The following is a 12285-nucleotide window of genomic DNA, read 5'->3' on the forward strand; positions in this document are numbered from 1 at the left end:
AAGTCCAGAACAATGCTCAGTGATCACCCCAGTCACCTCACCTCTCCTCCACCCGAACCAGCTTCTTCTCTTCCCTTCCCCACCTGGATGAAGTGCCGCCATGTCCTCCAGGGCCCACACAGAACTGGGGGGGCATCAGCCCAGATGCCTCCTCCTCTCCCACAACCATCTGGTTACTAACCAATCCTGTATCTGAGCCTCGCCACGCCCTCTTGATGCCCCGCTACAATCCATTCTCCGTGGGCAGAAAGACCTTTCCAAAACACAAAGCTGACCATGTCCCACCCTTGCTTAGTCCTAAAGGACATAATCTAAGCCCCCAAATATGGCAGACAAAGCAGGCCCTTTACCACCTGGCTTCCCAGCAACGCTCAGCCTCCACTGTCAATCCCCCTTCCATACCCTGGGATCTGAGCATTTTCAGTTGTGTGTCTATTATGAACACACACCACCACTGTCATGCCTTCTCCCGTACTGTGTCTGCTCAGTTCTGGCGTCCCCTCCTCTGTGAAGCCTACCCCCACCCCTCTCCACTAATACCCAAAAGAAAGGGGACTCTTTCATCAGCCTATTTTGTGCCTATTTGTCGGGATGTCTCTCTCGATTGTAAGCTTTCTGAGGACACAGACTATTGTCCTTTTCTTTTATACTCCCAGTGCCCCCAGCAGCTTCTGCACATGTAGCCGGCATATAACAAGCACTTAATACATGTTACTAAATAAACAAATGAAAAAAAAATCAATTGTCAAACGGTAACTGGCTCTGTATTTTTTAAAAATCTTATCCTTAAAAAAAATTCAATTAATTCAGAGGTTTTCAAATAAGAACATGTATGAGAATTACCTGCAGGGCTTGTTAACACATATTGTGGAGCCCCACCCTTAGAGTCTTGGATTCAGTAGGTCTCGGGTGTGGCTGAGAATCTGCAGTGATGCTGCTGGTCTGCTGCTAATCAGGCGACCGGGATCTGAGAACCAGTAAACTAACCAAACCATTCAAATCTGGTTTGAGGGCTTAAACTGAAGTCAGCTGAATAAAAGAGTCAGCCCCAGAGACCTCCAGGGCAGGTCATGGGAGGTGAGTGTCAACACTGAAGGCACTAGCCAGTTCCAAAGACAAGCCTCTGGGAACTGTTCCACGGCAGAGAAGCAAAGAAAGGCGCGGGTTTGTGCTAAGGACTCTTTCTTTCTAGAGGGAGAGGCCTCTCTAGAGACCATATGTGAGTACGGAAGTTGGCAGAATGAAGTTCAGGGGAAGAAGCGCAACAGGCACATGCTTGACTTTGGGTTTACAAATGAATAGGGTAGAAAACATCAATTCTGAACCAACAATGGGATTTTGTTTAAAATCCACATGACATGAAATATTTATATGCTTAAAACAGGTAGCGTTGATATTCCTGCCCTATGGACCAAATGCTTTCCTAACATAAAGTCCCAGAGAAAGTAAAACTCCCGTACAGGTTCTTCTCCCATGCATTTAAGATGCACTCCTAGGAGGTGGTTCTGGCATAGCCCTGCCACCTATCTTCCAGAATCCTCTCTGCTAAACACCCTGGCCCACCAGGGACAGAAGACTTGTACCTCCGTCAGGTCACTGTTGGGAAGGATGGCCAGGTCAGGCCTCAGGCAGCAGCTGTTCAGCACAGAGTTGTATCTGAAGGACACAAAGAGACCCAGCATCAGGGACATTGTTGGGGTAGAGCCTGCTGACTCGGGCTGCCTGTGTCTCACACAGCCAAGATGAAAGCATGACAGAAACCAAACATTCCTTGCCTTTCTTCATCAAATTCCTTCCCAAAGAGGATGTTGTCTCTCAGAGTGGCATTGAGGATCCAGGCCTGCTGCGCCACATAAGCGAAGGTTCCGCTGACGGCAATGCTGCCTTCTAGAAGTGACATCTAGGGAAAGAGACACCATCTAATGGCATCACAACGCGAAACCATCACCCTACGCCAGCAGAACCCCCGACATTCCACAATGGAGTTGAAAATCTTGGCAATTTCCTTGGATGCTTTTTGAACCCGAATCTGGACCTCACCTTTGTTCCACAGAGGGCAAAGCTACAGCAGTAGCTACAGCAGGTCAAGAAAATCAAAGTTCTCCTTGCTTACGTGTGATGGGAGCCCAGCATAACCCATGACTTGAATGAACAAATACTTCATTCAGCAACCCATAAGCTACTTTATTATCCTTTTTTCCTAACTGCAAACTGTTCTAATTGAAGGAAGCACAAGCAGAAGGCCCCTGCAGAATTCCCCTGGGCAGTATGCTGTAAAGATTTAGAGCTAGTCCCTGCCTCAAGATGAGCGCAGGTCCACTCATCCACAGAATTAATACAGGCTGTTGGCTACGTCAGCTGCTTCTGTAAAATGAGGACCAGAGGGGGAAAAAATTCCAGTTAGACATCAACTAGTATTATTGAGTATCTACACAATGATGACAGACCCTCCCCTCCAACATGAAGAGACTACATGATGAGTCATGTGCTTTGAATTGTGTTTTCAGTTGCAGTGGTCGACATGAATCGATTTACCCATTTTATGCTCTTTCAGTGTTCCTTTTGGAACTAACAGTAGACGTTTGTCTTGGGTTAGGAATGCTATAGCTTGAAACAGTTTCATTAACCAATCTGCACATACAAGTTTGTCCTCTCAAACATGGTAATGCACAGTGTACACACACAGGCCATAACACAGTACCGCAACTGCCCCCAAACAGGTAAGTACACTGATAATGCACTCAAGTGTTCAGAAACCCCGAGGGTCTAACTGTGGAAATCCAGCTCTCTCGGCTGCTACAGTACAAACACCCCACACTGCAGACCGCCAACAAACAGTTACACTCTAAAGAAGCAGGGCTGACCAGTATTCCCAGACTCTCTGTCGGAGAGAAGGCTGTCAGGATTTGATCCAGAAGCAAAGACCCACTCAGTTTTCAGTTTAACTGCTGCCCACTAACCCTCCTTCCCCTTCACTCCACCTGTGTCTCTCATCACTGACCCTGAAATCTGGCTGATGATCAGAAATTACATAGGAGGTTTTTGGCTTTTTACGAAGACCAGTGGCTGAGCCCAACCGCTGTACAGCCTCATAAAGCAGAAGCGGGTGGGGGTGGGAAGCTGCCCCTCCCGATGATTTGAATGCAGGCTTCCTCAGACCACCCCGGGCACCACTGCTCTAGAGGAGAGCCACAACTCCACCAACTGTGACAGTGACGCCGAACAGGACCAAATATTCCACAGACTGGATGCTACAAAACAATCTTCCCCGGCCCCTTCTCCCATTTGTTTAATTTCCTCAATATGGACAAATGACTCAGAGGACTTCATCCATCAGGAGGAATAACCTTAAGTTTATCCTCATCTCAACCAACAAGTCAAGCTAGTTTAATCCAAATACTGACAGCCCTCTTCCGGGCCCTCTGAGCACTATTCACTCACTGCCTTGTGCTGTGCTTGTGTGTCTACAAGGCCTAGCACCCCAATCAGACCATGGACACTCCTTTTTTTTTTTTTTTTTTTGGGCAGCACCGCGTGGCATGCGGGATCTTAATTCTGCGACCAGGGATCAAACCCACGCCCCCTGCAGTGGGAGCACGGAGTCTTAACCACTGGACCTCCAGGGAAGTCCCAGACCATGGACTCCTTGAAGGCATAATTCTTTCAATGGTTAGGCTGAAAATGGAGTGGGTCTTTACTTCTAGATCAAATCCTGAAGGCTCTCTCCCTGACAGGGAGGCTGGTGAGGCTGGTCCATTTGTTGGCAGTCTGCAGTTTGTCCATCCCTTACCTCTGACATTTCCCAACACACTGTCTGGCATACCTATGGCACTAAGTAAATACATGCTAAATAAAAGAAGGCAGGAGAAACAAATGACTCCAGCTGGGTATCAATCAGTCATTCAGTCCCCTTCCAGATACAGTGCTGTTGTTAAGGGGTAGGAAAGTGGGGGGAACAGCAGGGGGCGGGGTATGATACAGACCTAGGGTCATTTTGTTTCCACCTTTCCTGACTCTCTTCAGGAAATAAGTTCATTTTTCCTGAAACTCTGGCTAAGCAGAATCCAGAGAAAGAAGCAGAAAATGCCAAGGACAATAACAGAATCTTACCTGGCCTAAAATGGATGAAATGAGAGAGGTTTTTCCACTTCCCACACTGCCACAGATTCCAACCAGTTTACCCTGGACAAAGCACACGAGAGAGGAAGGTCATTAAAGCACTACTGACCATTCGTCTCTAGGACTTCGGATTTCTTTGAAGAAAAAAATGTCAACGACAGTCCATCATTATGGGAATGTCATCCTGAGGACCCAGCAAGTCACTTACCTCTTTTCTCCCTCATCAGCCACCCACATCATAGGGTTTCTGTGGGGATGCACTGAGGTAACAGATGTGTAAGCCCTTTGGAAAAATTAAATATGCCACAGACATTAAGGTATCCCACATCACTTTTAGAAAGGTCTACCCCCTTTCCTACTTTGTTGGTAACCCATGCTTTTTGATAACTTGTTTATTTTTATTGTTGTTTTTGGAAGAGAGGGCAGGACTCTTGAAAATTACTTTGTTTTCATTTTATTTGATATGATTTTTTTCTCCAGGGCTTATAAATCATTTTCATAAAAATTATGTGCACTGTTGTTTCCATTTTTCTACAAAACACCTCCAAGAATCTGAGGGCATATTTTTACCATCAACCCCACATGAAAGTGGAAAACCAAGCCTGTGATTAACTGAATATCCTCAGGCAACATGATGAGTTCTCCATGGGCAGTGTTAAACGTTTTCAAGAACAGACAGATGATTTTAACAGGGCCACTTGTTCAGCAACACTCTGTTGCCTCAAGACTGGCAGCAAGGAGAGGGATGGAGAGTGGTGGTGTGGAAAGAGCATGGATTCTGGAGGCAGACAGGTCTTGATTTGAATCCCAGCTCCACCAGCACTTGCCAACTGTGTGGACTTGGTCTAATTACTTAAACGAATACTGTCTCTCTAACTGAGCTTTGAGCAACTTGGAAGGAGCCATCCTTGCAGGACCAAACACAGTGTCTGGTACTTAATAAAAGTTTACTGGACAAAGTTTTTGACATGGTTCAGGAGGTTGAGAGATTACAGCCCGGTCATGATGAGGAGACCAAGTCACAGGCTCAGATTCTGCTCAGGTCGGTCAGGTTAACACAGAGAAAATGCTGTTCCAATGACTAAATGGTGACTAAAGATGTCAACAATGAAGTAAGTGCCTGGGGCACAGAAGACATCAGGCAAATATTAACTTCCCACCTCTTCCCTAAAGAGGGGGGCTGGGGGAATTGTGGTATCTCTTCAAATAGCTAAAGGTCTGTCATGTGAACGTGGGCTGGAAAGGGCAGAAGCAGGATCAACAGATAGAAAGGAGAAGAGTAAATTTCAGCTGATTACAAGGAATAATCCGCTAATAGAGCTGATCAGCAATGTGATATAGTTGCCTCAATCAAGATAATTGTTATTAAATAAGGAGCCTGCGGTTAAAAGTTAATTGAAGTCTGGACTTCCCTGGTGGCGCAGTGGTTAAGAATCTGCCTGCCAATGCAGGGGACAGGGGTTCGAGCCCTGGTCCGGGAAGATCCCACATGCTGCGGAGCAACTAAGCCTGTGCGCCACAACTACTGAGCCTGCACTCTAGAGCCCGTGAGCCACAACTACTGAGTCCGTGTGCCACAACTACTGAAGCCCGTGTGCCTAGAGCCCATGCTCCGCAACAAGAGAAGCCACCATAATGAGAAGCCCGTGCACCGCAACGAAGAGTAGCCCCCGCTCGCCGCAACCAGAGAAAGCCCTTGTGCAGCAACGAAGACCCAACACAGCCAAAAATAAAATAATTAATTAATTAATTTTTAAAAAGTTAATTGGAGTTAAAAAAACTGACTTGACAGATTGCCAACAGACACATGAAAGAATGCTCAACATCATTAATCATTAGAGAAATGCAAGTCAAAACTACAATGAGATATCATCTCACACTGGTCAGAATGGCCATCATCAAAAAATCTAGAAACAATAAATGCTGGAGAGGGTGTGGAGGAAAGGGAACACTCTTGCACTGTTGGTGGGAATGTAAATTGATACAGCCACTATGGAGAGCAGTATGGAGGTTCCTTAAAAAACTACAAATAGAACTACCATACGACCCAGCAATCCCACTACTGGGCATATACCCTGAGAAAACCATAGTTCAAAAAGAGTCATGTACCAAAATGTTCATTGCAGCTCTATGTACAATAGCCAGGACATGGAAGCAACCTAAGTGTCCATCATCGGATGAATGGATAAAGAAGATGTGGCACATATATACAATGGAATATTACTCAGCCATAAAAAGAAATGAAATGGAGGTATTTGTAATGAGGTGGATGGAGTTAGAGTCTGTCATACAGAGTGAAGTAAGTCAGAAAGAGAAAAACAAATACAGTATGCTAACATATATACATGGAATCTAAGGAAAAAAAAAAAAGGCCATGAAGAACCTAGTGGCAAGACGGGAATAAAGACACAGACCTACTAGAGAATGGACTTGAGGATATGGGGAGGGGGAGGGGTGAGATGTGACAGGGTGAGAGAGTGTCATGGACATATATACACTACCAAATGTAAAATAGATAGCTAGTGGCAAGCAGCCGCATAGCACAGGGAGATCAGCTCGGTGCTTTGTGACCACCTAGAGGGGTGGGATGGGGAGGGTGGGAGGGAGGGAGATGCAAGAGGGAAGAGATATGGGAACATATGTATATGTATAACTGATTCACTTTGTTATAAAGCAGAAACTAACACACCATTGTAAAGCAATTATACTTCAATAAAGATGTTTAAAAAAAAAAAAAACTGACTTGTGTGCCCTCCAATGATGAACCATGCTAGTTGTTTCAGGTGGTCTCATAGAGGACCATCTCCCCCCGCTCTTGTCTATAGCTTCCAAGAGCTGGGAGCTTTTTGTTTTCCCTTTAGTCCAGCTCTGGATCTGTGTAACAGGCCTCACACCGCATTAGAACCCCCTAAGCCCACTTCCAATTAAGTAGATGAACATTCCTTACCACCTCCGTTACCACCACCCTTGGTCCAGAAAACTCTTATGTTTTTCCTTGGTTCTCCTAACTTCCCTCCTTGTTTCCCTACATACTCTTCCGAATCCAGAAGCTAGAATGATTCTATTCATACGTAAGTCAGATCACATGACTCTTCTCCAAACCCTCTAACGGCTTCTCTTTCCATTCAGAGTAAAGCGGAAATCATTCCAGGAGGCTCTGGAGCCCCAAGCCTCTCTGCCCTCAGCACCCTCCCCTCTCTCCCATGCTCACTCTGCTCTTGTAACAGGCACACTGCACACTCGGGGCCTTCGTGCTTCTGTTCCCTCTGCCTGACTGCTCTTCTTCCTCCACGTATCCATGTGGCTCGCTCCTTCAAGCCTTTGCTCAAATACAGGCATACCTTGGACATATTGTGGGTCTGCTTCCAGACCACCGCAATAAAGCAAATATCGCAATGAAGCGAGTCACACGAATGTTTTGGTTTCCCAGTGCATGTATAAGTTATGTTTACACTATACTTTAGTCTACTAAATGTGCAATTACATTATGTCTAAGAAAAACAATGTAAATACCAATTTAAAAACACTTTATTACTGAAAAATGCTAACCATCATCTGAGTCTTCAATGAGTCGTAATCTTTTTGCCGGTGGAGGGTTTGAAATATTTCGAGAATTACCAAAATGTGACAGAGACATGAAGTAAGCAAATGGTGACGGAAAAATGCCTACAGCCTTGCTTGATGCAGGGTTTCCAGAAGCCTTCAATTTGTAAAAAATGCATTATGCCTGTTATTACTTTTTTTTTTCTTTTTTTGGCTGGGCCGCATGGCATGTAGGATCTTAGTTTAAGTGAGGCCTTCCCTTAAGAGGCCTATTTAAATTGACCACACCTGCTCCCCACCCAGCAAGCACTCTAACCCCTTTCTTCGTAGCCCTTTTACTTGTTTACCATCTATCTTTGCTCAGAAGAAGGTAAACTCCAGGAGGGCAGGGATTTTGGCCTATTTGGTTTTTTGCTGCTCTATCCACAACTCTATAACAGTGCCTGGCAGGGAGCTGGCGCTCAAAAATGGAATGAGTAGATATATATACACCTGGGACCCTCTGGATGCTGCAGCCCTCAACATGCCGCTGGCTCCCAGTCATATTCTGTATTTTAAAAGCCTTGAACCTGAAGTGTCTATGGCAGCCACTCTCTATAGGAGGACCTGTGGGAGACTCTAGTCCTGTGTTACCTGGGCCGTGACATCATATACCATAACGATCCTTTACTTACATTAAAAAATAAAGTTACAATAGAATTGCTGAGGACAGCATCACTGAGAGTACCTATGATATGTCAGGTTCTGTGCTATGCACAGCCCAGTGCTAATAAGAAGCTCACACAGAGTTACAATAACTAGAAATAATTATTACAGCTCACATACAACTAAATCAAATCTATTCAGGGCAACACTGTGGAAAACCCGCTCGAATGCTTCATTTCCTCGCTTATAAAATGAGTTATCTCATGAGAGCAGTTGTTATTCATTTCTATTGTTAAATGCCTAAATATCCCTTCTAGAGGTGGAACTGGCCAGATTTGCTCTTTAGTTCAAAACCACTCCCAGAGAGAAAGCCCTTTGCTAAAAGGACCGGCAGCTGCCTACCCCTGCCAGAACAGACACCTGGTAGATGGTTTACCTCTTCAATTTCCAGGTCGATGTTGTACAGCGTCCTCTGCAGGCGGAGGTTCCCCAGGTGGGTGTGCTTGCCCTCTTCCTCCTCAGGACTGGGCCGCTCGTCACTATCCAGGAGGAGGTGGCCCTTCTGCTCTGCCAGCACCGCCTGATGCTCAGTGCGCTGCAGCTGCCTCACCTTCTCTTTCTTGCCCCTGGCAGCCCTCTTGTCTTTTTTCGTTTTGGGGGTCAGCTTGGGTGAGTTCTGGAGACTGGAGTGGGAGGGGTCCCATGCCAAGGTGGCATTTTTCATCTCTATCGTGATGTGAGGGCTGGCTGGTTTTTTCTTTATCATGTGAACCTCTTCCATTAGAAACAAACTCTGATAGGAGTTGTGAGAGAGGTGCAAAGATGAGACACTGGATCAAGACCAGGGAGACAAGCCTAGGGCGTACACTCACGAAGCAAAACACATCAGGCTATACAGTGGAAGGAAGCTGAAGGGCAAAAGGTAGCTCATTAGTGTAGCTCAGCCTCAGGCCCACGGAGAGGTCACGGGACTGTGGGGACACCCTCGGGATGGACAGGGGCCTACTTAACTGGCCCAACACTCTACGCTACCAGTTACATGCTAAACTACTCTTTCCTTTTCCACCAGTCTAATGTGGACCAAGGGCTATTTAACTGACTGGTCTGCAGCCCCTGTTCTCACTCATGAGTTGCTGAGTAGCAGGTAGTAAAATGCAAGCAGGAAAACCAAAGGGCGGGCACGCTGCTCTCCTGCCCAGACCCTCGTCACTCTGTTTCCCTTCCAGACCACTCCTGCAGAACCCCCAAGCCTAGGCACTTCCCTCACGCACATGTCGGGGGGAGAGGCAGAGCTGAGATTGTGACCAGGCCTAGCTCGCTCCAGTTAGAAAGGAGTACCTAAGGTTTTATTGACGGCGAAGTACATCTTCTCGCCAACAAGTTCTCATGTCTTCCAAGTCCTGCCTCGGAACTTGTGAGAATTCAAACATAGGGCTTGCGTGGAAGGGAAGGGTATCTCCCTCGGAAACATCCTTGGGAAGAAAGAAAGACTCTTCCCTCCCACTCATTACCCAAGTCCCACTGAGTTATATCAGGGGAAGAAAAATGGAATGCTTGAAAAGCTAAGTGTCTCTGAAATTAGATCTGAAACACTGACCATAATAAACCTCTGCCCAGGACCAACATGTGCCCATGACTTTGAACCCACTTTGACACCTCCCTTAACCCAGTGATCTTCCCTATAGGGTGCTATCCCAGTTGGATTCCCAGTATGATTAAAATTTTTTTTAAACATTAGAAAGTCTTTAGAGAAAAGATGACTCTTAATGGCAGGACTCTTTGCTTAGTTACCGAGAACCCCTAACTATTTTGAAGTTTGCAGGTGCTATTAAATGTACCATATAATCCCCTTGCCTCAGAGCAAGCTCTTTCTCCTAAATCCTGAACTCCTAAGCTTGATCTTTGCATCCCTAAATTGCCACATCTCCTATCCATTCCCAATTCCTGATCTTCCCAGAAATGTCATGTTTCTAAATCTCCTAGATAATCTTCACTTTTGGTCAACCTTTAAAAAAAGTAGTTTTTTTTTTAAAGTTCAGTTTTCTGAAAAGAGCCATTGGTTTCATTTGTTCAGAGCCTTCCTGAGAGACTGGGCTGAGAATAACATGACAAATATTCTGCCCACCTTCATAGAGTGAAACCATATGCTGACAGAATTCCTATCATTTCTCTCTCCTAAAGAGTTACTAAATGGGTCTTGTAGGCCTCATGCACTATAAAAACTAGGCTAGTGCCTCTGGCTTGCACAGCTCGTCCACACCTTCCCTTCCCACAGGCTCCCTGCAGCCCCGCACCCCTCCCAGGAGGATTTCAGCTTCAGGTCGCTCTGCCTGGACATGCTGAGGCACACAAGCGCCCCACACCCCTAAATTTATATCTACTTGGATTTGCACCTGCCAGGACAACAGAATCTTAGAGATACATAAACCATAAAACTCAACTTTACATCAAAACACTACTCTCACTCACTGAAGCAATCAAATCAGAATGTATCTTTTGAGCAGAAGAGGGGACTACTCATAGGGTTGCCGGATAAAATACAGGATGCCTAGTTAAATTTTGATTCCAGATAAACAATGAATAGTCTTTTAGTATAAGTACGTCTCATGCAGTTATTAACTGGGGGGCCTGTGTTTTTATTTGCTAAACCTGGCAACACTATACTGGTGACTGTCTTATCAGAAAAGTTATAAGGTGGCTTCTCACTGCCTTTCTAAAGTTATCATTCTCCCAGAAGTGGAGGCGGGGGGAAGGAGGAGACTGCCAAGCGGAATTAGCTAGAATGCGACTCATTCTCATGAGGCATACAACAGAGCTGGGGGTGATTTTGCTTCTATTATTAACTCTGAAGCTTCCTGGATAGAGGAAGGATCTATAGCGTGAAAAGCCACCTGCTAAAACAGGTTCTCACTAGTAAGTGAAAAGAAGAGAGCTCTCGAGAAATAAGGGGGGTGTGGGGTGGGTGTGTGTGAACAAATCTATACTATAAATTCCTATTCCTTCGTCCAAAATACCACCAAAGCCAGTCACTAAAAAGGACAGAGAAACAAATAGGGGGACAAATTTATGCTCAAAACATCTGCCTTAGGGGTGGACATTCTGCTTATCACAGATAATTTCAACTGATCTATCTTCAAGTTCACAGACTTTCCTTTGTCACCTGTATTCTGCTACTAAGTCCATCCAATATATTTTCAAATTCTGATTAATACATTTTCTTAGCTTAAAATTTTTTTATTTGGTTATTTTCTATATCTTCTATTTCTCTGCTGAGACTTTCTATCTTTTCATTTCTAAGGTCTTTTTCTGATAATTCCAACATTTGGGTCATCTCAGTATCTAGAATTTCTCTGTATGCAGAGTAATTTTGGATTGTATCCTGGGCATTTTGAATATTATATTATGAGACTCTAGGTCTTGGTTAAATCCTATATAAAATGTTGCGTTTTTGTTTTAGGAGGAAATTGATCCATTTAGGATGAGTTCTGGTCTGCTTCCTGTGGGCTGTTAAAAACAAGACAACAGGCCCCAAATGGAGTCACTTATGCTAAGCCCCATGTCACCAAACTGAGACCTAACTATAGTTTCTGCTCTCCCAGAAATGGAATATTAAACAAGTCAATCAGGAATCACCTGATCAGCACTAGTTAGGTAACCTGCCTGATAGACCCCTGCCATCCCCTAAAGGAAAGTAACCTTGTAATAACCAATGCGATTTTCTGCCTAGAATAACTTCCTTGTTCCTGCTCCCTTCTACCTATAAAAGACTTTCATTTTGTACAGCTCCTCGGAGCTCCTTCTAGTTGCTAGATTGGATGTTGCCCAATTCATGAATCGCTGAATAAAGCCAATAAGATTTTTTTAATTTACAAAAAAAATCTGCCTTCTTCAAAACTAGATATTGTGGGTTCTGCAAAATAAGGCTCTGATTACAATTAGACCATTTCTTTTCACGTGGCTCTGGATCTTGGCCTTCTA

General features: G+C 44.9%; 2 protein-coding genes across 10 annotated transcripts in view; both read right to left on the bottom strand.

Moving 5' to 3' along the window:
• The window catches only part of LOC309659824 (cytochrome P450 2J6-like), a 167945-nt gene that overhangs the window by 67679 nt on the left and 87981 nt on the right, over window positions 1-12285 (bottom strand). The window lies entirely within an intron of this gene.
• The window catches only part of ABCC5 (ATP binding cassette subfamily C member 5), a 191097-nt gene that overhangs the window by 36553 nt on the left and 142259 nt on the right, over window positions 1-12285 (bottom strand). For all 9 annotated transcript variants that reach the window (XM_082459941.1, XM_082459937.1, XM_082459939.1 and 6 more), the window contains 4 exons: window positions 8744-9100; window positions 4111-4182; window positions 1776-1900; window positions 1584-1656 (listed from right to left, as the gene is read on the bottom strand). In XM_082459941.1, the coding sequence (XP_082316067.1) occupies window positions 1584-1656; window positions 1776-1900; window positions 4111-4182; window positions 8744-9100 (627 nt within the window). The remainder of the gene's footprint in view (window positions 1-1583; window positions 1657-1775; window positions 1901-4110; window positions 4183-8743; window positions 9101-12285) is intronic.

Source organism: Balaenoptera physalus, assembly GCF_965194825.1.
Source record: "Balaenoptera physalus genome assembly, chromosome: 4".
Taxonomy (NCBI): Eukaryota; Metazoa; Chordata; class Mammalia; order Artiodactyla; family Balaenopteridae; genus Balaenoptera; species Balaenoptera physalus.